Source organism: Nomia melanderi, chromosome 7 (assembly GCF_051020985.1).
Source record: "Nomia melanderi isolate GNS246 chromosome 7, iyNomMela1, whole genome shotgun sequence".
Classification (NCBI taxonomy): Eukaryota; Metazoa; Arthropoda; class Insecta; order Hymenoptera; family Halictidae; genus Nomia; species Nomia melanderi.
In genome coordinates, this window is record NC_135005.1 from 3,122,949 (window position 1) to 3,146,442 (window position 23,494).

General features: G+C 34.1%; 1 protein-coding gene across 10 annotated transcripts in view; it reads left to right on the forward strand.

The window, feature by feature from the left end:
• Nucleotides 1–20,516, forward strand: part of Nmdar2 (glutamate ionotropic receptor NMDA type subunit 2) — a 466,012-nt gene extending 445,496 nt beyond the window's left edge. For 8 of the 10 annotated variants that reach the window (XM_076369021.1, XM_076369016.1, XM_076369023.1 and 5 more), the window contains 6 exons: nucleotides 776–957; nucleotides 1,763–1,998; nucleotides 3,151–3,344; nucleotides 8,095–8,211; nucleotides 12,115–12,216; nucleotides 13,538–20,516. In XM_076369021.1, coding sequence (XP_076225136.1) covers nucleotides 776–957; nucleotides 1,763–1,998; nucleotides 3,151–3,344; nucleotides 8,095–8,211; nucleotides 12,115–12,216; nucleotides 13,538–13,595 — 889 coding nt within the window. In that variant the 3' untranslated portion in view covers nucleotides 13,596–20,516. The remainder of the gene's footprint in view (nucleotides 1–775; nucleotides 958–1,762; nucleotides 1,999–3,150; nucleotides 3,345–8,094; nucleotides 8,212–12,114; nucleotides 12,217–13,537) is intronic. The other 2 variants (XM_076369024.1, XM_076369025.1) reach the window with 1 other exon arrangement.
• Nucleotides 20,517–23,494: the final 2,978 nt, after the last annotated feature.

A 23,494-nucleotide genomic window follows, 5' to 3' on the forward strand; every position in this document is an offset into this window, starting at 1 on the left:
GATATCAAGGTTCTATTACAGTTACTATACTATATTTGTAATTTGTACAATAGGTAGACTCATCTATGTAGAATCATTAATTCTACAATCACTATTCAAAATATTTATAAATCGAATTTTCGTTTGTTAAACCTTTTACCAGAAAACTTGAGAAGATAAAACCAATTTATCCATGTTCGAATGAAAAATTTGTAATATCCGCCAATTTTTATAAGATATTGGTAAAAAATAGTTCTCACAAAAATGTTTGTTGCGTATTATTTTGTTTAGTCTCCATCATTCATACTCAAGAAACAAAATTACCCCTGAAAGTTGAGGATGAAAAACGTAGTTCGATTGAATATCAATAAAGCTTAATAATAAATGTTTAGTACCCAAATTTATAAATGCAGTGTTTTAAAAGTAACATTTGAAAATAAAGTTAGTACTTCTTATTATTTTACTTTTTAGTTTCATTATACGTTTTTAAATTTTTTCTTCAAGAGTTTCCATCGATTCACACTTTTCTGATTATATGATTCATTATAATCTCTGTGGAAAAATATTCTTTATTTACAATTCATCGAATAATCTATATTTCAGTAGAAAGATTGAGTCAAATGTATTTACTGATGAACAAGAAAGTACTGACAAAAAACTGAACTTCGTGATTTTAAAGTAAAAATTTTAGAGAAATCCGTGACGATTTCGTTTTGTTCGTTCGTCCAAAGAATTTCCAATGAATTCTTCTTTCTTCTCGAATGATTTCTGAGGAACAGTATTCCCTCTACAACAGGGAACTGGACGCTTTTATCTACGATGGAACGGTTTTGGACTATTTGGTGGCACAGGATGAAGACTGTCGGTTACTAACCGTAGGATCCTGGTACGCCATGACAGGATATGGTCTTGCGTTTCCTAGAAATTCCAAGTACCTGCAGATGTTCAACAAACGTCTACTGGACTACAGAAACAATGGTACTGATATGTTTTAGAATTTCGTTGTAACAAGATGACAGAAAATAAAATGAAAATTTTAAGTAGTATTCCATTTTAAAATTAGGAACTGCTTGAGTGATCATTTAATCGAGTGTCCTTTTTATAAAAAAACATGAGATAAATATATATATATATATATAATTATAAATAAAAAATTCCTTTTCAAAATCGTTGAGTTTTCAATTTTAATTGACAAACAATAATTGCTAATAAAACTTGTACCTTGTCTTATTTACAGTATGCCAGCACAAATATAAATCTCTGATATACTTACTAGGCTATAGATTTTCTATGCTTATAACGATGATGAATATAATAAACAATACGTTTAATAAATTTTAAACGACTTAATTCAGATTTCTTCCTTGTTTACCTAAAAACCTTTTATTACATTACAATATACTCAAGATAATAAAATTATTAGCAAAAGTAGATGAATATATGTTTCGTATTTTAAGTGAATATCAAATCTATAATAATAATAACAATCAAATTAAAATTCGTCTAACGTCAGCTGCTGTCAAAGTATATAAATAACAATTCTTACATAAAAAGTGTAAATTATCGTGTTCCCAGAAATGCTGACAACCATCATCAAGTATTACATATAATTCATTGTCAATTATTGCTTCCTCCATACTTTTATTCTTCTCGTGAAGTTTTATTCAGAACTCAAATTTAATGATGTGAAGAGAAATTACGTATTATAAAATTTGTTAAAACTATTACTACACGTACGTTAATATGGATTTCTTTCTAAAGGAGGTAATGCTTAATATTTCAGGGGATTTGGAGCGTCTCAGGAGGTACTGGATGACGGGCACCTGTAAGCCAGAAAAGGAGGTTCAAAAGAGCAGCGATCCCTTAGCACTGGAACAGTTCTTATCTGCGTTCCTCTTACTGATGATGGGAATCCTTTTGGCCGCAGCCTTTCTACTTCTAGAACATTTGTATTTCAAATACGTCAGGCAGCATCTGGCGCGAAGCGACGGCGGTGGCTGTTGCGCACTTTTCAGTCTGGTAAGCTCCTTCCTGCGTGATCCATTTTATCCCGGGTATATTGATCGGGATAAACTTTTAATTCTGTTTAACGCAGATTCAATATTTAACTGTAATATGTTATCAACACGTTCGCGATCAACGTTCTCGATCAACGTGTCAGTATGCGATCTTCATAATTACAGTGCTTTATTAAATGCAACAAATCGTTTTTGTAAGATGCAGATAAAATAAGGAAAGAAATCGTGTAAACTTCGTGAAAGTAATTGAATTTTCTTTACATAAGATACAAAATATTGAGGAAATATGTGACTCTGGTCGCGAATGTGTTAATGAATTGTGTATCCTGTATTGTTATGAAAAACAAGGACGAATTGTCGTAGTTATATTTTATCTTATAACTAATCAAACTCAAGAATTCAAAAAATTTGCAACAGAAAATTTTATAGATGTGAAAGAACAATGTATTTTTTGTTGAAACTTTTTTTCTCTATCTCGCACCATCCTCAATATAATCCACGGAAAAGAAAAATTTGTATTTTTTCCAATTTTCCATTTTTTTGCCTTTTTTAAATATACTGTTTAATAACTTTTGAATTTTTGAGTTCGATAACTTCCCTTGTCAGTCAGATTCTATAAAGATATCGTCTAATCAATACATACGTACTAATCTATCTTATTTTTTTTTTACGTAAATATTTGCAATTTTTTAACGCTTTAGCAGTTATATTTCAAGCTTACATTATTACAGAATATACTGTCATGAATAATTTGTCATTCAGATTTATCAACAGACTATGGATTTTAGTGTGTCCATAATTTATTTCATTTTAAACTAAATGGAAATATGACAGAATAAATCAATTAACACCAATACTTCACGCAAAAATCACAATCTATTTACCAAGTTTTGAATAAGTTATAAATCTCATTAATCTTCACCGAATACTCTATTATACCGAATTGCAGACACGTATGTCTACTATAAATTCATAAAATCAATAATCTGCGTATCACATTTTAACGTTCCAAAACTTATGACTTCCCATGTTCTATAATCTATTTTATTTACGTTAATTCCTGAATAAAATCAAATTATCTAATATTGTCTTAAAAATTACCATTATAAAATGCGTCTAATTTAATACTACGTGAATGTCATATTCTTTGAAGAGCATGGGCAAATCACTGACATTCCGTGGAGCAGTATTCGAAGCGCAGGATATCTTGAGGTTCCACAGATGCAGGGACCCCATCTGCGACACACACTTATGGAAAGTGAAGCACGAGCTGGACATGGCCAGGATCAGGATACGGCAATTGGAGAAGGACCTCGAGGCGCATGGAATAAAACCGAGGCAGACTAAGTACGCTTTTCCTCCACATAATTCGATCTGATGTCGTTCTAAGATCAAAGCTGTTCGACTTGGTGTACGGTAATTGGGATTCTCCGTTCCAAGAGCATCTCAATGAATGTCTTCTTTAACAAAGGGAGGTCGCAACCTGGCCAAGTCTTTGAAGAGAATTTCGGAGTGAACTCCGCTTGCAAAATTAAGTGTCGATAAATATATAATAATACGTTGTCAACAGGATGTTGAATAATACATGAATCGTTTTTAGGTCAAAGTGATTAACTTCCATTTTCTGCTTTCAATTTTTAATGATAATTATTGCTGGACTTAATATCATATTTATTAATTATTATATTATGATATTTATTGGTACAATAATTATCACCGGATCGCTTTACTTTTCTCTACTTTTGAAAATAAAATTGTCCTATTTTCCATTTTATGGAGTTAATTATTTTGACAAATTAATGACTCGTATGAACAAAATGTGCTGATATAAATTTTGTGGGGTAATATACAATGAAAGATGGTTTTTGGCAGTTCAAGCACTAAAGTTTCATCGTTAAGCTTTATTTTATTCAAGCAGCGTTGGTACACGTTGAGACCTCCATCCATAACTTCGATGAAACTACGGTAAACGTCAAATTAGTTGGCTGACCAAAGCCATTATCTTAACTATGTGTTGCGTCGCGAACTACCTCCTCTTCCACCATTACGGGTTTCAAATTCTTTCTATTAAGAGAGAGACAGAGAAAAAAATAGCTTAAAAAATCTGGACGAAAGTTTAGATAAAAATTAAAGTAAAAATATTTTTATTCTTTTATTGTTATGTCAAAACGAGTATGACAATTAAATCATGGGTTGCTGAATCTCTCCAATGAGGATTTCAGGCAGTCAAGAACAAAATACAAACTACTTAATTTATTAAAATATTTTAATAAAAAGAATTAAATAAGGAATGATATTTCACTATGTTTGGTTAATGAAGTCGGGGTAATAGTAATAAAAGAGCACTACATTAAATTTTATTATACTTTTTAGTCTTTCGAATCTTTATGTATTATAAATGCATGAACATCTGAAGTTTAACCATAAAAAAATACGTCTTCCTTTTATGCTTCAGTATTTGCTCTCAAATTACTTTCAGTATTCCTTCTATATAATTCTGCCACTCTTTGCTCCATTATTCTAATTAAAATTTTGAAACGTAAGACAAACTATTAGAATCATCCGATTATCAATCTAGATAAATAAATTTGGCTATTAGATAATAGGAAATATGTAGAAAATTCTAACTTCAATTATATAATAAAACATACGTAAAATTCCAAATAATTAAACAAACTCTGAAAATTGAAGATAAAAAAGGAAATGATACATAGTGACTAAAAATATTTTTGAAAACCTCAATTAGACATCTAATTTAGCGTCTGCCTTAGTTTCAAACTTTTTTGAAATTATTCCCTTAATACCATGTAATGTCGCCCTTAATTCTTTATTATGTATTATGGCGTAGGTGAAACGTTAGGTACACATGTTGACTTGTTACTTATATACATTCACGTAGCTGTACAACGAGTAAACGTAAATGCGAATAGTATTGCCCATGCATCTGTGAAGTTTCTTTAACAATTTGAAGTTTCAAGATTCGCTCACTGACCGATGAAAAAGGCAAAGAGAAATTCATAATTAATAACCTAACGTTGGCGAATGATTGGCAATGAGCGGTTTTTACCTTCCCGTTCATTATAGTCCTCTATTCCGTCTCCATTCTCCTAAATTCCATTGGATTTCGGAATGTAATACACTCGGGTGCAAATAGTACAAAAGAAGACGTACTTTTCAATTTTAATTTCTGTACTATCTAGTATACAAAGTTATCGTAAAATAATATCTTACAAATGCTGTTAATAATAGTTATTTACTATTTAGTAATACATTTTTGCTTAACCTATTAGAACACAGATGTCCACAAAAATTTTAATTAAACTTCTAACTATCTTCATCAGAAAAACATATATATTAAATTAAAAATTTCATTTTCAATATTTTTCAAAATCTGATAAATAGTACCTATTTAACTTGAATGTACTACCAACTAAACCAGCTGAAACATTTGTAGAGTGTACTAGAATAGTTCACATTCAATTCTAATCAATTCAGCTATTTATTTTATATTACGTTTGAGATATAAAGAATCTTTTCATCGTTTCTAACTGCTAACCATTTCAAATTAACCTCTAGACTTACGCGTACACAAAAACAAAAATTCACAAACAAGTAGAAGCACAGAATTTCCAATAGGAACACGAAATGTTTTAGGCGTTTATCGCCCGACCGTATCACACGAAGCACCACAGCTTGATTCTCACGAAGTTCCGGAAACCTCTGTTCCATAAAGCATCCTCATAACGTCAGCTCTCGACGCCCAACAACCTCCACCCCGTCAATTACGAAAGTGTTTCACAAAGCGGAGGTGGACCCGTATAAGAGATATCTACGCATGCTATCGCATAGTCACTTCACTTGTCTTCCGTAAAGTCTCAAGGATTTAATCTCGGTTCGCGTCGACGCTCAGCAACGTCATGAAAAATCAAGAAAAACAGCGGAGTCACCGAACGTCAAATAATCGGCTTTCACGTTCGAGAGAAATTCATTTCGTTCGTGCGGCAGTTAGCACTTGATTAATTAAAACCGCAGGTGACATACATTTAAGGCGATAGAACGCGCAGATCGAGCTTAAATCCTGACCTACTTTCTGACGTCACTTGGAGCCTGGTCGCACAGCATGCTCTTATCTACTGGCATGTACATATACACATGCATTTATACACCTGTATTCGTTCACACGTATACATGTGTGTGTATATGTACGTACATATATTTACATGCAGAATCAGATTGTATGTATAATATTCACACGTATACTTATATAAGTGCGTCAGTATCGTGATATCGGCACAAGCATATTCTTTCTTCCTAGTGTTTCTTATCTATATTCGCCATTTTGTGTACATTCACGATCGTGAGATTGAGACCATCACCGTTGATAAGTCAGGATCAAATCGTTTCATAAATGAAGTCTTCCATGCAATTTAAAGGTGTTTCTGTAGCTTCAGTGGAAGAAGAAAATATATATCTCTTTCATGTTTGAAGAATTTAATATATTTACTTTATGATTCTTTACATGTGCAAGTCAAATTTCTATATTTTTCATAATTATCTTTACTATGATTTTCAAGTTTTGTTAACTTTGAGGATTTTAAGAAATTTAGATATTTTATATACCGTTGTGAATGTTTATTTTCGTGTTTTACAGATGAAAATCTTATTGAATCAGTTTGTATTAAATATTTTGTGTATCTGTCACTGTTTTCTAATATTCTACAGTACTTTAATTCATGAAACGAAGAACTTTTTTAATTTGAATTTAAATGTTATAGTTATTTAATTAATGAACTGACGAGATACCTGCAATTATTTACAAAAATATATGTTGGATACTTTCTAATTTTCTTCCAAATGTAAATGAACAGAAACAACATTAATATAGATGGTCTCAAAACTTACGGTCTATAGTGTATTTCCACTGCATTATTTGAGAGACTGTTTCACGGTGAATTGGCTTCGAATTTTCGTCTGTATGAGAAAGTTACACCATGATAACGAGAAATAAAAAAGAAAGAAAAGGGGAGAGCGAACGTGTAGAATGGGAAGACGGCACGTTGGTTGCAAAAAGTATAACTTCTCAACGACACGAGATCTCGTCGAACTTCCTTAACCAGGACTGAGAAAAGTTTCGTTTGAAAACTCCATTCGAAACAACCCAAAGGTATTTGCAAAGTATCCGAGTGTATTGTTTCGGCGAATCGTAGACACTTTTAATCGAATTTGCCAGAGGAGGAGGCCAACAGAAATGTTTAATTCATTCGGTAAGGATAAGTGACAAACGAAGAAACTATTCTAGTACATTTTCCTTAAAAATAAATTAGTCGTAGAAAAGCTACAGTCAGAATCAAATTGAACCTATGATAGAGTGTTCGATAATAAAAGAATATATTTTGCGTCATGTTTCAACCCACTTACTTCAGGTTTTATTCATCAAGCTTTAATATATTCCCCACTTACAATTAGCAGCATACAAAAATTTGGAATGAAATCTGGCACACCGTGCTTATCAAGATGTGCATCAAAACACCTTCGTTTTATTTCAAAAGTCTAGTTCTATAAAAATAAAAAACACCGTACAATTTGTCAGAATGAAAATTACTAATAAATATTTGAAAGCGATACCATTTGTATTTTACAATAGCAACATATAGTACAATACCGAAGAACAATTTTTCAAAATTTTTCGCCGAAGAAGAATTACTTCTTAAATTCTCATGGTCTCTTCGTTAAAATATCTCTTGCATCAGTAGTGAAAAAAGACGAGATGAAAAGCAGTTATCAACCCTCACATTATAACGAGGGAATAGAATTCACCTGCGTTATTATGATTAGTGTGAACTTTTCGACACAAAAGTAACTTTCTTATTCAAATATATGCCGCTGAATCGCGATTTCAATGTTAACAAGGAGACTCAGTTTCATCGGGTATGAATGAAACAAAATGACGGTCAAAAGAGTAAAGAGAAGGATAAGTGAAAGAGGATGATGAGATCTCGTGTCACGAGATACTGCTGGGCCATATTAAGAAATGGTTGGTGGCGGAACGATGCTGGAACAAGAAGCCTGGCACATATCCACGTCGGCTTTTTTAAAGGAGGAAAACCGGAAGTCTCGGCTGGTGGCGAAGATGCTTTCAAAGCTCGGACCGCCATTCACAACCGGAACCATTGGCGGTGGAAGCTCCGCATCCGCTACCGCCATACTTCGATTCGTAAGTCCGCAACGCCCAAAACACGTAAGAATATGTCAGTGACGTAGGAGCTGTCGCAAATATTTTCAGAACGTGTCAAACCGTCGTACTTTCTACCGGGTTCCAGTTTTTTTGGTATCTTTGACCTAAGAGCAGCGTCTCGTGGTTGAAATCGTAATCCTAGGTGTCCTAAATTACGAAATATTTCCTTAAAAATATTTAATATCAAAAAAGTTACAAATGGAAACAATTTAAAAAATAACTTATATTAATTACAGATAATTTTTCATTGCTTTCCTTATGTCTTGCCAGACATCCTCTTAGCTACAATCTTTCTTTTAAATTTTTCTGCTTCAGTAATAAATTCTTAACATTCCTAAACGAACATATTGTTTTTACGTATAATAATCCTAACGATACAAAGATACGGATTAAAAAAGTGTTATCAGATTGCTCCCAGATGCATACTCCGAAAACTAACATTATCAGTTCAAAAAACTAAGAGTAGCGTAACTGTTTGAGCACCACGGATTTTTGCAATAACCCGGTCAAAAAGTGTCAAGTGATCGCGCTTTTTTCATTTGAGTTCAGAAACTAAATTACGCTTTTCTATTTTTACATTAAAAAATTCTGAACAGTCCGATCGTTGTATTTTTCCATCTCTAAGCAGGTAGTAACAAAAATAAAAATAAATAATTAAAAGCAAAATAAATAAACTTAATTTGATTCTACGAACCGATAGATATTCAGTTTTAGACAGTGTAATGGAAAAATGCCATCACGCTGTTTAGGACTTAAAGGTTAATAAAAAGCATTGTTTTTCCATATAGAAAACTCATTTCCCCGGTTTCGTTTTTTTCCAAACACACGCTATGATGTGCAAGAAAACTAAAACGAAAGCAACGGACACAGAGTCATCCCCCACATCCCTTAATGTCGTAACAGCTCGCGCCACTCCCTTAACACCAAACGTACAACGACGAGTAAATTGACCAGTTTCAAAATACGATTTAAAATTCCGCATTCTCATTCATTCATTGAATTTTGTATCAATTCCTACACTATCGGATTAATCAATTTGTCAATGTCTATCTTTCCCTCTATTTCTGTTTTCATTAAGAAAAATGCATCGTCTAATTTATTTACTTTTATTTAGTAATCAATAGTTTGACCAGCTACGGTAGGAATTGGTAAATACAAAATGCCGGTACGTTCAGTGTTAACCACTTTTCTCGCGCAGCGATCACACCCGCGAGATGTGTTCAGTGGGTCAGGGATACCGGTGACTTGGCACCGGAACAACAGCGGCGCCGCATCAGCTGCCAAATGTCCGAAAAATTCAGGGCTGTTGCCACCTGCTGTCGTTTCGAGGTGACCAGCGTTACGCCGCGTCGCTTAAAAAGGAACTAAAAACCGGCGCGCAACACATGGCACGGAACGCGACATCTGGCACGGTCCGCTTAACACAGACACGGAGTTGTCCTCTTGCCTGAAAACATTTCGCATTCGAAATTCTGAATCCGTCGGCCACGGGCAAGAAGTTTCCAAGAGTAACAACCCTCTTGCCGGGATTCGCTAATTTATAATCGACCGTGACACGGCAAAAACATCTTTGCGGACTCGCTTCGCCGGAAGAACGTTCCTACGTCGCTACGAGCCACCCTCTGTACCAACCCCTCCGTGACTCCACGCCTCCCCACTCTCCCGGAGCATACGCAGAAAATCGACGAATCGATGCTTTATATCAACGCTTCTTAAACTTTTTCATCCATGACCGCTTTTATCATCGAGATTATTTCGCGACCTCAAAATGGAGGGATTGTGACTAATGTTTCTTTAATGCGAGGTTTACGGAACGCGTCAATTTTACGCATATTGAATTTTATACATACTATTTGGTAAATATTTACATCGACTTTGATTGGTGCAATTACACCAGTATGTACCTACCTCAATTATTTATTTTAAAACGTCTAACTTCCAAGTTCTGAATGAATGAACGTGAATTTTTCTAAGATCAACAGAATAAACCGTACAATAAATATTCGTAAACCTAGTGTTAAATTCATGTATCTGAATTAAATTTTCACTACCCCAACATTTCGCTTTACGACCCCATTTGAGGTCGTGTCCCATAGTTTAAGAAACGCTGCTTTATATCATTCTTGGTCGTTCCGCGAAGTAGGCAGGAAAATTGCTGTCGCGGCGGAACGGGAAGAATCGGAAATGGTATTTCGAACGTCGGACGAATCCGTGCACCTCCGGGAGATGATAAAGACGATAAAACCGATCCCGCGCAGCTCCGGGGTCCGGTTTTGCGACGATCCTCTTCCACAGTACTACGAGTAGGACTTCGATTACCCGGCACGCTATCGAGCACGGTCCTCCGGAATCTTTGTTATTCGCAAACTCGATAATACGGATTTCTATGTCGTTTCTTGGTATGTGTACGATCAAATGGCATGCCTACAGTAAGACAGAAATTGTTCCGAATAAGATCTTTCTTCCTTAGAAACTGATTTTTCTTTTCAAATTTCATTTTTATGAAAGGTAGTATTTTACGATTAAATAGAACTCTGAGTACCATGTACTCAAATCTTTCGTTTTTAAAAACTCATCTTTGTTTGTAAATTTTATTTTCATGGAAGATACTATTTTATCATTAAATGAGGGTCTAAATACCATGTATTCAACGAATATTAATTAATTAACACTGAAACTATCGGATGGGTGAAATTGACTCACTTCAGAATTTTTATTTTGCAAGTGTTAAGAGAATATTTTTCGAGCTTTTAGTACTTGAGGTGAAACTTGATTTTCTAGAAGAAATAGATATTAACGTTATAAATTTTGTAAACATGCTTTAGAAGATTTCCTATCGGATCTTTGTTTGCTTGGACTATCAGTCCTCAATTCAATCGGATAAACGAGGTCCTACTGTGTCAGTGAAAGAAATGGAAGAAAATGGAGAACGATAACCCGCGAGCCTCGCGAGAATCGACGGCCGACGAGGTCGAAGATAAAATTAATAAACGTGAAAGTAGATTAGCCGCTTCGCTTTGTAGCCCAAAGAGTCTGCATTACACGCATTCAGATATATCCACTTTATTTTTCTTATTTTCCGACTTGTGATCTTCGTGTCGTGATCGACCGGCCCACTTGTTTTATGTGCTCGATAGCATGGCATGCGAGTTGAACTTTTCGATCGATCCGTGGAGACTGTATCGGAGACGCCGCAGCGGATGATCAATCGTCCCGGCTAAAGAAAACTTGACGTAACCAGGAAGAGATTTACTTGTAGGGGAAAATTCACTGGAAGTTAGGGAAAGAACAGGAATTAGCGCGGGAGACATTTGCATAGTGTTGTACAACGTTGACCGGCATTAGAATCTTGAATGCGTAGTTGGTTTCTGTAGTCAGAGAATTAGACGAAATTTTATATTTTTGTATGTACCATACGTCTTTAGTACAAACGAATAAAAATTAATTATAATTTAGTAGAAGTAATGTTAAATAATTAACTTTTAATTTAATTAAATTAATTAATCTCTAGTTAATGACGTTACAACTCAATACGTTATAAAAGATACGTGTTCATAGTAACGTAACGTTCAAATTATAGGTACACTGAAATTAATGTGAATAAAATTAAAATTATTTTGAGAAATATGAATAAGATACTATTTCGGAAGTGGACATTTTTTTGTAAGAAGTTAATGAAGTTGAAGGATCACACGAATAACATATTTAATAATCTGTTACTTGAATTATGCGGAGCGGAAGTCTGTCTTCCATATTAAACAAATACTTTCCTTATGAAAATATATATTATTCTAGTAATTCTATATACGCGTAACTATCTATATGCAACATACGGTATTTCTTTCCATAGAAATCATTACAAGGAAATTCTTTTAAATTTAGATTCATCGACACCATCGACGTTTGCAGGCCAAGAGACATGACCAGGAACCACGTCGTCAGCACAGAGTACACAGACAAGTTTTTGCCACCGGAGATATACAGGTAAACAAAGAACAAATATTATATTTCAAAAAATTGAAACGATTTGTGAATAAAATTTCTGGATATACTGATTGACGCAAAAATGAGGAACAAAGTATTTAATACTAAAGTGTCAAAAAATCGCTTAAATTTCCAAAATATTTAGTGCAAAATTTCATGTTTCGTTTGACAGACAACTGTTAAAAGATAAATTTGTTACGATTGCCCGAATAGTTGTTATCAATTTATTCTACGATTTTCATGAAATTGTTATAAAATCAATATTACATAATACGTATTAAATGTGATTCTACAAGTTAAAAATAGATGAAAATTAAGATTGAAATAAAAATAAAACAGAAAACAAGAAACATTTCTGTAAATAAAGAGGGGTATTATGCCTTTCTTTTGAAGTCACCTGCAGGTTGTTCAACACATCACTTCACAATTCCAAATCAAAAAAATTTAACGAAGTGGCACGTGCAACGAGCGTTTGCCACGAACAAAATAGCAGCGTCGAAAAATCAGGAAAAACTTCAAATCGTTCTATTTCTATAGACATCGCGACGATTCGCTTTCCGCAAAAGCTTCCGATTATGCGGGCGCCCCGCTGAAACTATTTTCTAGATGAAACTCTGTGTATTCGCGGATATCGAATACAAACATGAAATTCCAACTATCTTCTCAGTATGTTCAGAATGGAAAGGAAGGATTCAGAGTTTACACGAGAAACTCTCCCTTTGTGGTTTCATAACCCTCTTACAAAAGAATTTTAGTAACTCAAACATTTTCGATTGTCCTGAAACTTTGTAAATCTGCAAGGAATCTTAATGGAAGTATTAGACAACTTATTTTTGACTCAATTTCGTTCGTTCAAGTGAAATCGCGTTATGAATGGAAATACCTGTTACTCTATTTTCCTGTATATCTTTAAAACTATAGCAAATATAAAAAACTGTTTCAAATAAAAATTGAACACTTGTTCAGACTTTAGAATACTATCCTATTAAATTAATCAAAACTCTTCGTTTAACACCTTCACGACCAGGGTCACATAGATATGACGCTCAACATTTTGCGAGAAGGAAAGGAAATTATTTTCACATGTACTTTTATTTAAAATCGTAACGCATGGTGTATTATGAAGGATGTTGATGAGATTCATTTTTGCAATTTATTTTCTTTCTATAAACACTATTTGTTGCATTTAATAAGATATTATGGAAGATTATATTTTTCCGATGCAGCTCACTATACGCCGGTGTGAACGTGTTAATCGGCTACCAGTGAGTAATTCGTTAAAATGACGAAACTAACGAAAAAAATCAAATTCACTGTGCAGGGTCCCAGACGACGGCCCCGCTAGGACGGAAATTGCTGAAATGGAGACAGTTCTGTGATCGTAGGAAATCGGCGGCGACTGCCCAGCCCCCTCAGTGCAAAGGGAAATGCAACCGTGATGGCCCCTTGGGAGCAAAATGAGCCGCTTTTCCACTATGGACAACGAGTTTAATGCCTCGTAGCCTCGCGCAAGGTTTCCTTCGAAACGAACCATCCGAGAAAGACAGAAGTATTTTCGGGTTACGACTGAAGCTTCCAAACGAACACACAGCCGAACACAGAACCAAATTTCGTACACAAAGAGGACATGGGAGAACGTTCAGTGCCTATGAAACAAACACAAACAAGCAAGGACACGAATGAAGAAACAGCTGAAGTTCGATCATTTTCCTCGTTATTGAAATTTGCGACGACTGTTCCAATTGTTCCTTCACGAAAGAACGACGAGTCGCGTCAACCTCTCGTGATCGCGTCCAATCGTTCGTGAACACTGTCTGACAATTTTTACAGTTCGCGGCGTTTATCGTGCCGTTCGATAACACGTTCAAGACGCTCGCGGCGTTGGTCGTTGACCGTTTGAAATTTGTATTTTCAAGGATCGCAGAGAATCGGACTGGCACAGCTTGAGAGAATGGCGAGCTTACCACGCGTGCTTCGAGGATCCCATCGAAACCACGGTAGATTGTGTTTTCATCGTTCGAGAGAGGATTCGTTATTCGCTAATTCTCTGGTACTCCTTACGATTCGAATTTCTTGGCCTTCGAAGCGAGTCCTGGTTCATTTTTTTGGATTGTTGAGGAACGGGCCTCAAAATTTGAACCTAAGATGCGAGAGGGAATCGGGAAATGCAGTATTGCCTCCGTTCTCTTACGATTCTGCGTCGCTCTTAGCGTCTCGTTTCGAAAGACACGCGTCGATCGATGAAAGCGAAGGAGAAACATTCCACTGCTACGACTTCCGTAGAATTAGGGAAGCAATACTGTATCTGGGATGTTGCGTGAAGCTTCGATTGGGATCGCAGAAGGATACCTGGAGCCTAGGTACACCGACGAGAAACCAATCGCAAGTTCGTTTAGGCAGCAACAATGCAATAGATAGTTTATTGAAATTCCTAAATCTTTTGAAAACTCGTTAGAACTTTGTACGCAACTACAGCCCGATTTTTCAAAAATAGAGCGAACCTCGGGAGCCAACGACTGTTCGTTGAAACGAGCATCACAGCGAGTAAACTGATAGATGAGAAATGGAAAATCTGAATGGATATCTTGATGGGAGAAATGTCAATGTGTATCATATGGGATAACTGTGGCATACGAGTATGCTGTGCATATACATATATACATATATATTTAATACGTAATGTATGCGGGAACTACTATTACACGTTAAGTATGTATATTGTGGTAAACAATGAAATATTCTAAAAGAAACCTACTTCCAGGACGTAATATGCTCAACAAAAGTACACGTATGTTAAATTCACTGGGTATAACGATTAAATGAATACGTGAATGAGTGTCAGGTGTCGCGCGATAAATTTTTATGGGGTTAAGCGAAGAGAGTGGTCCAGTAACTTAAATGTGTTTAAACTTTTAAGTTATTTGAAAGTTGCTCAAGATAGAAAGGTCATTCGATTTTTGTTTACGTGTCATTAGAGGTTCGCAACGAAAGCAATCAAGAGATCAATCGTCCAAAAATCGATCGCTAACATTAAAAACAATTACCACTATAATTGTATCGAATAAAATTATAAAAATAAACGTAATTCAGATATTATAAAATAAAAAAACTTGTTCATTTTAACGCTAGAACGTTTTAACTAAAGTCGTTTCCATTATATACCGTTACTTAAGGGAATTGAACACTTCAATTAATTAAATCTATGAAATAAAAACCAAATGAAATCGGTGAACCGTCGATTCTTGAAAAATATAATGATAAAATGACATTACGAACACAATGAATTTATCTCAACTTCGGAACTAATACTCTTTAAAATGTTGCAGTTAAAATATTTCCTTAGCTCCCATTTACATTGAAGCTAGATTCGAAATTACACGTTTTACTGAACCACTCCGTAATTGAAACTTATTTAAACGAAACTGAAGAAAGTGCCGAACGATTAGTAACAGAAAAATTGAAGCTAAATATTTTACAATACGCAACGGTGCCTGAGGCAGTGAATATTTCAAATACGAGTGATTTGTAGCTTGTAAAAAACTATTTTTTAGATGAATCAAAGCATCGATTTCTACGCGCAATCGCGAGGGTTTACCGCGCCGATTTCGACGTCCTGACACTCCGCAAGTTTTCCAAAAGAAATTTATCTTGATAAAGAATAGTTGGAGAATGAAGTCCCTTTTAAACCTACGCCCCACCCTCGAAAACAAAAAAAACAAGAACTTTGTGTCTGTAGGAATCGACAGTGATAGGATTAATGTTCTGAAACCACGTCCGCTGTACATACAACGCATTGTACTGTATAAGCCACAAAGTAAGCCGCGGAAATCCAGTCTTTTCTTTGTAATATTCCACATTTTGGTTAAGCAAGTTTGCTGTACAAATGCTACAATCATCTTGACGATTCTTTAACATGATTCTATTTGAAATATCTGGAACGAAGGATACGTAAACTGTCAACCGTTTTGAACCTGTATCGATCCTCGTGTACCGATTAAACAATTGTTATTTCGACGTTCTTCGATTCACGTTGAATTAATATTAAAATTTCATTATGGAGATATATTATTTTCTCAGCGTGCGATATAGTCTATGAAGATTTACCTATATGAAATTAATTTATAAATTCTCGTAACGTGTGAAGTAGTTTCAACTGAATGAACAGTAGACGAGGATCGAGGGAGTTCTTTGTTTTCGCTTAATTTGTACCACGAGAAATATCAAATCTCTATTTCCAGGAGCTCCATCTTTGTGACTTACACCACACGCCGAGATCTCCATTGAGAAGCACTTGTTTCGACTCCTTGCGAGTGAAACATGGTAAAAGCAGGCGCTTAAATTTGTTTTGGAATCGATTATTTGCTCAGAAAGATTTAAAGTATTGATTATGCCTCTCGAAAATGATTAGTAACGTTTATTGGCAGTTCGAAATGGGATCATAAAACGTAGAATTACGTATGCGAGGACGAGATACAAGTGCTGAACACATGCATCACGAGTCTAATAATAATATGTTACTATCGGAGAACACTGTTGTTATTGTTATTGTTAAAGATAAAGGAAGTGTTACATTGTTAAGTCGCAGAGAAGAAAGAGAATGAATAATGTAGAGAGAAAGAGGAAGAGAGGAAGAGAACAAAATTATTAATTACTACACAGAAGAAACAAAGAACTAGACGTATCGAGTACGTCGCAACTATATCTCTATCTACTATACTATTAAGTACCTAAGGGAGCGTCAAGCTTCGCCCATTTTTCGATCGCAACAGCGATCAACGCTATTTCCATCCGACACAAGGCGATTTCTTTCTACCGTGTGCGCACTCGCTGCTAAATCGTTACCTTTAACATTAACGATAGAAAAATCCACACGACCGTTAAACCTAAAACTCGATGGTGTTTTCGGACAATAGATATCACTAAACGATTATAAATCCCATCCGAGAATCTTCAACGATACAACGAACACACATCTTGGAGACAACTTTTTGAAATTCCTCCTCGACACGTGAGTCAAACATTTTTTAAAACTGAAACATGCGGTCACGTTAAACCGAACTGTTTTCAATCGTAATACACATTAGATTGAGTAACAATTTTGATCGATTGATTATGAAAATTGAGCACCTTATTTTTCTTGTCGCATATGGGAGTATCTATATTCAAAATTTGAAGATATACTTTTATTCGACAATAAAGCTTTCCTTTATACATATGGATAAGTGAATGATATGAAACAATACTGTTTCAAAAAGTCAAGGTCACGGCTATGCAAGAGAATGTTTAGGCAATGTCTAACTTTGAAAAGAAATTTCGTAAAGCCGATAGCAGAAAGAATTTAATTCCTTCTAAGCAGACTTTGAATATTGTGTATTTATTATTTAATCGTAGTAAACATTAATTTAATATTTAATATTTTACTTTATTAACTGTAAAATGGAAAATTAACTGTAGAAATGGCTGTAAAAAGCGAAATTATAAGTCTGTATTATTTAATTTCCGAAAATTAAAAATCTGTATAGTCTTCCGGGCAATTCTGGATAAAAAGTTTGGCAGCATAAAATATAAAAAGAATTACCCATGACAAATTTTCACATGTGTTTTTCTTTCTATTACAAATAAAAAAATATTAAAAAAAAATAAAATTATGTATAAATAAAAAAAATCGTATTACAAAGATTCATTAAATGATAAGTTACAATACTTACTTCTTACATTATTTTGCTCCAATTAATTAAATAAGTTAATTATATCCACCTTTTTCTTAGAAATACTCCTACGTGCACCACAATTAAAATGTTAAATGTTACAAAGCTTCTAAATTGCTATAAACTTTCTATTTTATATCATAGAACATGCCTGTACAATATCTTAGAAACCTGTGAGTCTTGAATGTTCGGACAAACTACTCAATCTATCGAAGACTGTTCTGCTGAGTATGACACGGAAAGCAGTCCACAGTTGTTTAAATTGTGAAATAATAGTTTGTCATGTCACTGCCCAATAGAATATTGATAGAACGATCGGATCATACGGAATCATCACGGGCTCTCGATTCTCAAAAAAAAGTAAACCTAAAATTCAGTTCTTCTGTAACTGCGAATTTTTATGTATGTTGAATACATTTTGTTAGTAGAACGTGATAAGAGAACGTGCCAGAGTTTTTGATCAGTACAACGAGAACTATAGCCGGAAGAAACTTAATCAACCGCTCAAGATCATTCAAATGCTACCACAATCGCACTATTACACTGATCAATTAGACAATTGTATAAATTAAGGGCCAAGATGCGTTGACTTCTTTAAGTACTGTACTCGTTCAAGCTGAGCGTGAACAAATGATTCTTATAAAACTTTGTTCGACTTTATTGCGTTGTTTGTGTCATAATTCTATTCACTTGTCTCATTTTAAATGCTTATATAGTACTATTAAGTAAATAGGAGAGAATTTCATTTCATGAAATGTTCAAAAGAGGTGTAAATATATTAGGATTAAATGGGAAGATAAGTTAAATCAATCGATTATTTTAAATATGCTCCTTCGATTGAATTTTTCATCACAAAAGGAATATCTATCCCATAAGTTTCTGCAATTTATAGACGTAACAGCTAATGTGAGTTGCAAAAAAAATGGTGCAGAAGTCATGTTTGATGTACACGTAGTGGAATAAGTAACTGTGGTCAGCCAATTAAGCTTCTTCTGCCTACAGTTGGAAGTATCTACCTAAAAATCGTGCGCACACACGAAATAGCGGCCTTAATGATTTTTCAGCGTGGTACTCGTTATCTCCTGAAATTCTTGTACCCATAATTGTAAATTAGTCGTCCTGATGTGAGCGATTCGCTTCCCTTCACCATTCTCATACGAATAATCATGTCCCTCCACACATTTATTCGTCGCCACGACTCTTCCGATTGGAAAGCATCATCTCAGACCCACCGTGCCAAACAATCTTCTACAAATCAAGCAAGTAGAGCAGCAGTAGAATTAGTAATCAGAATCACATTAGCAGAGTGCAAGCATATCAATAACATTTTCAATCTTGAATGCGAACTTTAAACGAAAAATGTGCTGAACCATGCAACTCAAATAACGAATTTTCTTGCAGAGTTGCTGAACATCACGACAAACAGATGTTGTCGGTAGAAGATTCATCTCAATCTCACCAACAAATACCATTTCTGTTCAATCAATAAACATAACAGTTGTGTACAAGAAGATTATAAAGAGTGAGCATCTTGTTATCAGAATCTGATTATAAATCTTCGATTAGAATTAAATTTTCATAACCCACTTAAATTTATTTTCGTCAGACTTTATATAAAGTCTATCAAAATCTTACATCTATCCCAGAACTATTTAATCTGAAAGCAATACTATACAATAACATTAAAAGTAATCGTTAGATAGTCCATGAATTATTGTTTTTGTCAGACGAAAATTTCTTTTCTGCATTACGTTACAATGTCCAAAATTAAACAGAAATACATGTCTTACTTGAACGTCCGGAAGAGGCGAACAAAGAACGTGAAAGTCCCGTTAAATTTTTATTAACATATTTGAATGGTAGGTTTAAATCGTTGAAATAACAAATCGGAAGAGTCCAGTCGCAGGTTTTAAAGTTCATCTCTCAGTGGACCGTAAGATAGATTAATAAATACTGAGTAAAGCATGGGGAAAGAAGCGTCGCCGAACGATGCCAACTTTGTGCCACCCGGAAGGCGGACGAATCACGATCATTTCAATATCGTGACCGTAATTGCGAATAATGAGTGCGTGTGCGAACCGTGTAATGAAGGCGCGGGTGTCTATACCCGCATACTCGTCTAATGTACATAAGGGAATCGGACGGGGGAATTTTCGTGAGACCCCGTTCTCGCTTCTCGTCTTCACCATCGAGGATAATTAGCGACAAGAAACCCTAGAATTAGAGTAGACCAGCAAATAAGTTTAGCGACGAAACCTCGCCAACCGAAATCTTTTTTCGAAGGGCCTCAGAACCGAGAGGCGTTGTATTTGTGTCAGCGTACATTTTTAATGGGAAAAAAAGAAAACTTATACTAAGGGAAACGATAATATTGATAAAAATAAACAGCGAAGATAACGAAGAGTTCGCATGTTCCGCGGAGGAAAGATTAATGAATAGAAAATAAAGAATGACGCCATTGAAAAAAAAACATTTGTACGTTAAAAGACATCGTTGTGACATTTGTATCGCGGAACGTGCGAACCGACGGCTTTTAAGGAACATATGTGACATGTGATTCTATGTTGTTTCAAATAAAACATTGTTGTTTTGTATACTATATTGCTACCATCTTTTGTGTGAGATTCTAAAACCTGTTGAGAAAGTAGTTTACACGGTTGAAGGGATATATCACCATGTTCCAGGTAAATGCTGATGCAACTCTTTTTTGTTCTGAAGATTAACAACACTCGGGTATTGCCTAATATAAAAGAAAAAATGATCCTTTTTCTAGGTGCTGTAAGATACTGATGTTGTAAGATACTGATTTATCTTTGAACATAATTATTTTTTAAATATAATTAATGAAATAAGAGAAGTGAAGCAACTTCTGAAACACGCATATATATTTTGACATTACATAATTTCTATGTGGTTACAATAATTGCTGTTTGCTAGAGTTATTAGATACTTTACCATACAGAAAAGTTTAGTATTGATGCAAAAAGAAAAATATGCTTTTATTTATTTATTATTTGTATGATTCCGATCCTTTATTAGTGAATTATCAGCATTTTGTATCAGAATTTTTAAGTTCCTCAAATTATATTGCATAAGAGGTAAAATTTGCAATGGCATTACGACAATGTTTCTGAAGAAATATTGTCTTCATAGAATCAAGTTTGGCATTATTATGTTCAGACAGCAAATTTTTTTTTACTAATATAATATTAAAATAATATAAAACTAAAATAATACTAAAATATATTCATTATGTTGCTTCAAAACAGTAAGAAGACAATTTTCAATGAAAAGAAACGTCAATCGATAGTCATTATCGACTGCTTAATAGCTGACAATTAACAATTTTACCATAAGATTCGATACATATACTACGTTTTAACTCGCAAAAAATTCTACGTTTGTGGAATTTGGCAACTTCAATCATTGGTTTGAATACAATTTTTAAATTCGGCTCATCGTAGACGACATATCACAACGTATGCTCATTTTACACAGTCGGTATTTCAGACTACCGGACACGAAGCCCCATATGAGTCGCTCAGAAGCCAAAATTAAGTCCAGAAATCAAAAATTCAGAAAATTAATGTTTCATGAATGAAAATTATTATATAATATATTCAGAAGCTATAAAAAAGGACTTTCTGATTCAGAAAAAAAACGAAGAAACGAGTAAATCCTTTAACAACTAAAAAGAATATTATTTATTCCATTAAAATTTACAGAAGTCAAATAATATGGAAAAATGGACTTAACCGCATTGGTTTTTGAGCGATTCATATAATGTCCAATCTATCCTGTCTTTCATCGATGCCGATGAAAAACAAAATAAATTGGACATGCAATGCATCGACTGATGTAAATTGTTTTTCACAAGTAATGTAACTTTTTGTCGCATGGTTCGCTGGTTACGTCGTCAACAAAACACAGGTTTCTTATTTCTCGTCGATGTTGAAGATATTCGTTTCCCCTACGTTAGATCGACATTATTTTTTTATATGATTTGACACTCGCGTTTACATACCGCGCTAAAAGCAAATCGCGAAACGCGACGTATAGTCCCTGCACCGCCTACTGTCGATGTGCAAATTCTTCCTTCTTCTTATTTGTGTATTCATCGTGTATTAACCGTCTGAGGATGTTTCTGGACGATTATTATATACATTTTCTAGTAAGAGTATTCAATTAACCAACAAGTGGTTAATTTTTCAACTATCCCTATGTTGATAAGGCAGTCTGACTTGATCACAAAAATCAATAATGTGTTTTCCCACAGTCGAGATATGTGTAAATTTATTACGACTAACGTGAATACAGATACCTTAATTTCCAACACTCGGTACATCAGATGAACCAATCATTTGTAGTCAGTTAAGAAAAATATACAATATTTTCCATAGGTGTATTGTAGGATTGTATTTTAGCCAAGAGGTATTTGATTTTATTGTAATATAATAACGAAGGATTTTTTTTCTATTTTTCATATTTTGATTCAGCTTGCCTGTGATTTTGATGAGACAAGTGTAGGTCGTATTTACTGACCCGTAGTCAGTTTATCGATTGAAGGAATAAGCGTTCAGGGCAACATTACGTGATATTAATTAGTATAATTTTATAAATAGTACAGAGAAAATTTTTCAAAAATTCTTATCATTGAATACAGGAAAAGATGATGTTGATTGAAATGAATATTAACTTTATAGGTACAAGGTGCATGCAAATATAACAAACGAACATTATGTGAAACGATTTAATTATTACATATTTTCAATTCTACTTTTCTAATAATCGTATTTTTATCATTCTAGTTTGTTTAAAATGCATTTCTTTTCTCGATTTCTGTTACAGCTGAAAAGTATATACATATTTTGCATTAGTTTTATGCCTTGGAACCTGTATAAATGTAGAGTCTAGAAACGCTCTAAACGGTACTTTTTATATTTTTTAGATTTGATTTAATTTCAACTTTAACCGTAAAAAATTAAAGCTGCAATCATTATGTTTTCCTCTTAACTCAACGATAGCGAGTGTGTTTTAATTACTGAATATTAATTGCATCTATCAGTATCAGATATAAACTGTTGACATCATTTTTATTTTTTAAAGTTCTAGTGAAATATCTATATGTTTCGGGACTTATGAATGTTTAACGAGGAACATGAAATTCATGAGCTCTACCAAATGTTACATTTCTCGCGGGTATCAACGCATCAGACTACTATATTTAGTGTAAACGTGATCTTTTAAAAATCACGAAAACTTCATTGGCGGTGGAACCGCATAGTTCGGAAGTTTTTTTACTAAAAATCATTTCAAGGACATTCATGCGGTTTATACCTGAAATTATATTCCATTGTGCATTATATAATTATAAGTTATACATATTTTTATATAAATCTTCCTCTCGTGAAAAACATTCGAATAATAATTTTTCGTTCATAAATTTCATTCATATCATAAGATCGAGTAAAAAATTTGTGGTCTTAATAAGATCCTATTAATTTATGTACACTTTTGCTTGTTACTTTATATACCTAACAGTAGCACATTCAACGTTATATACTATACGT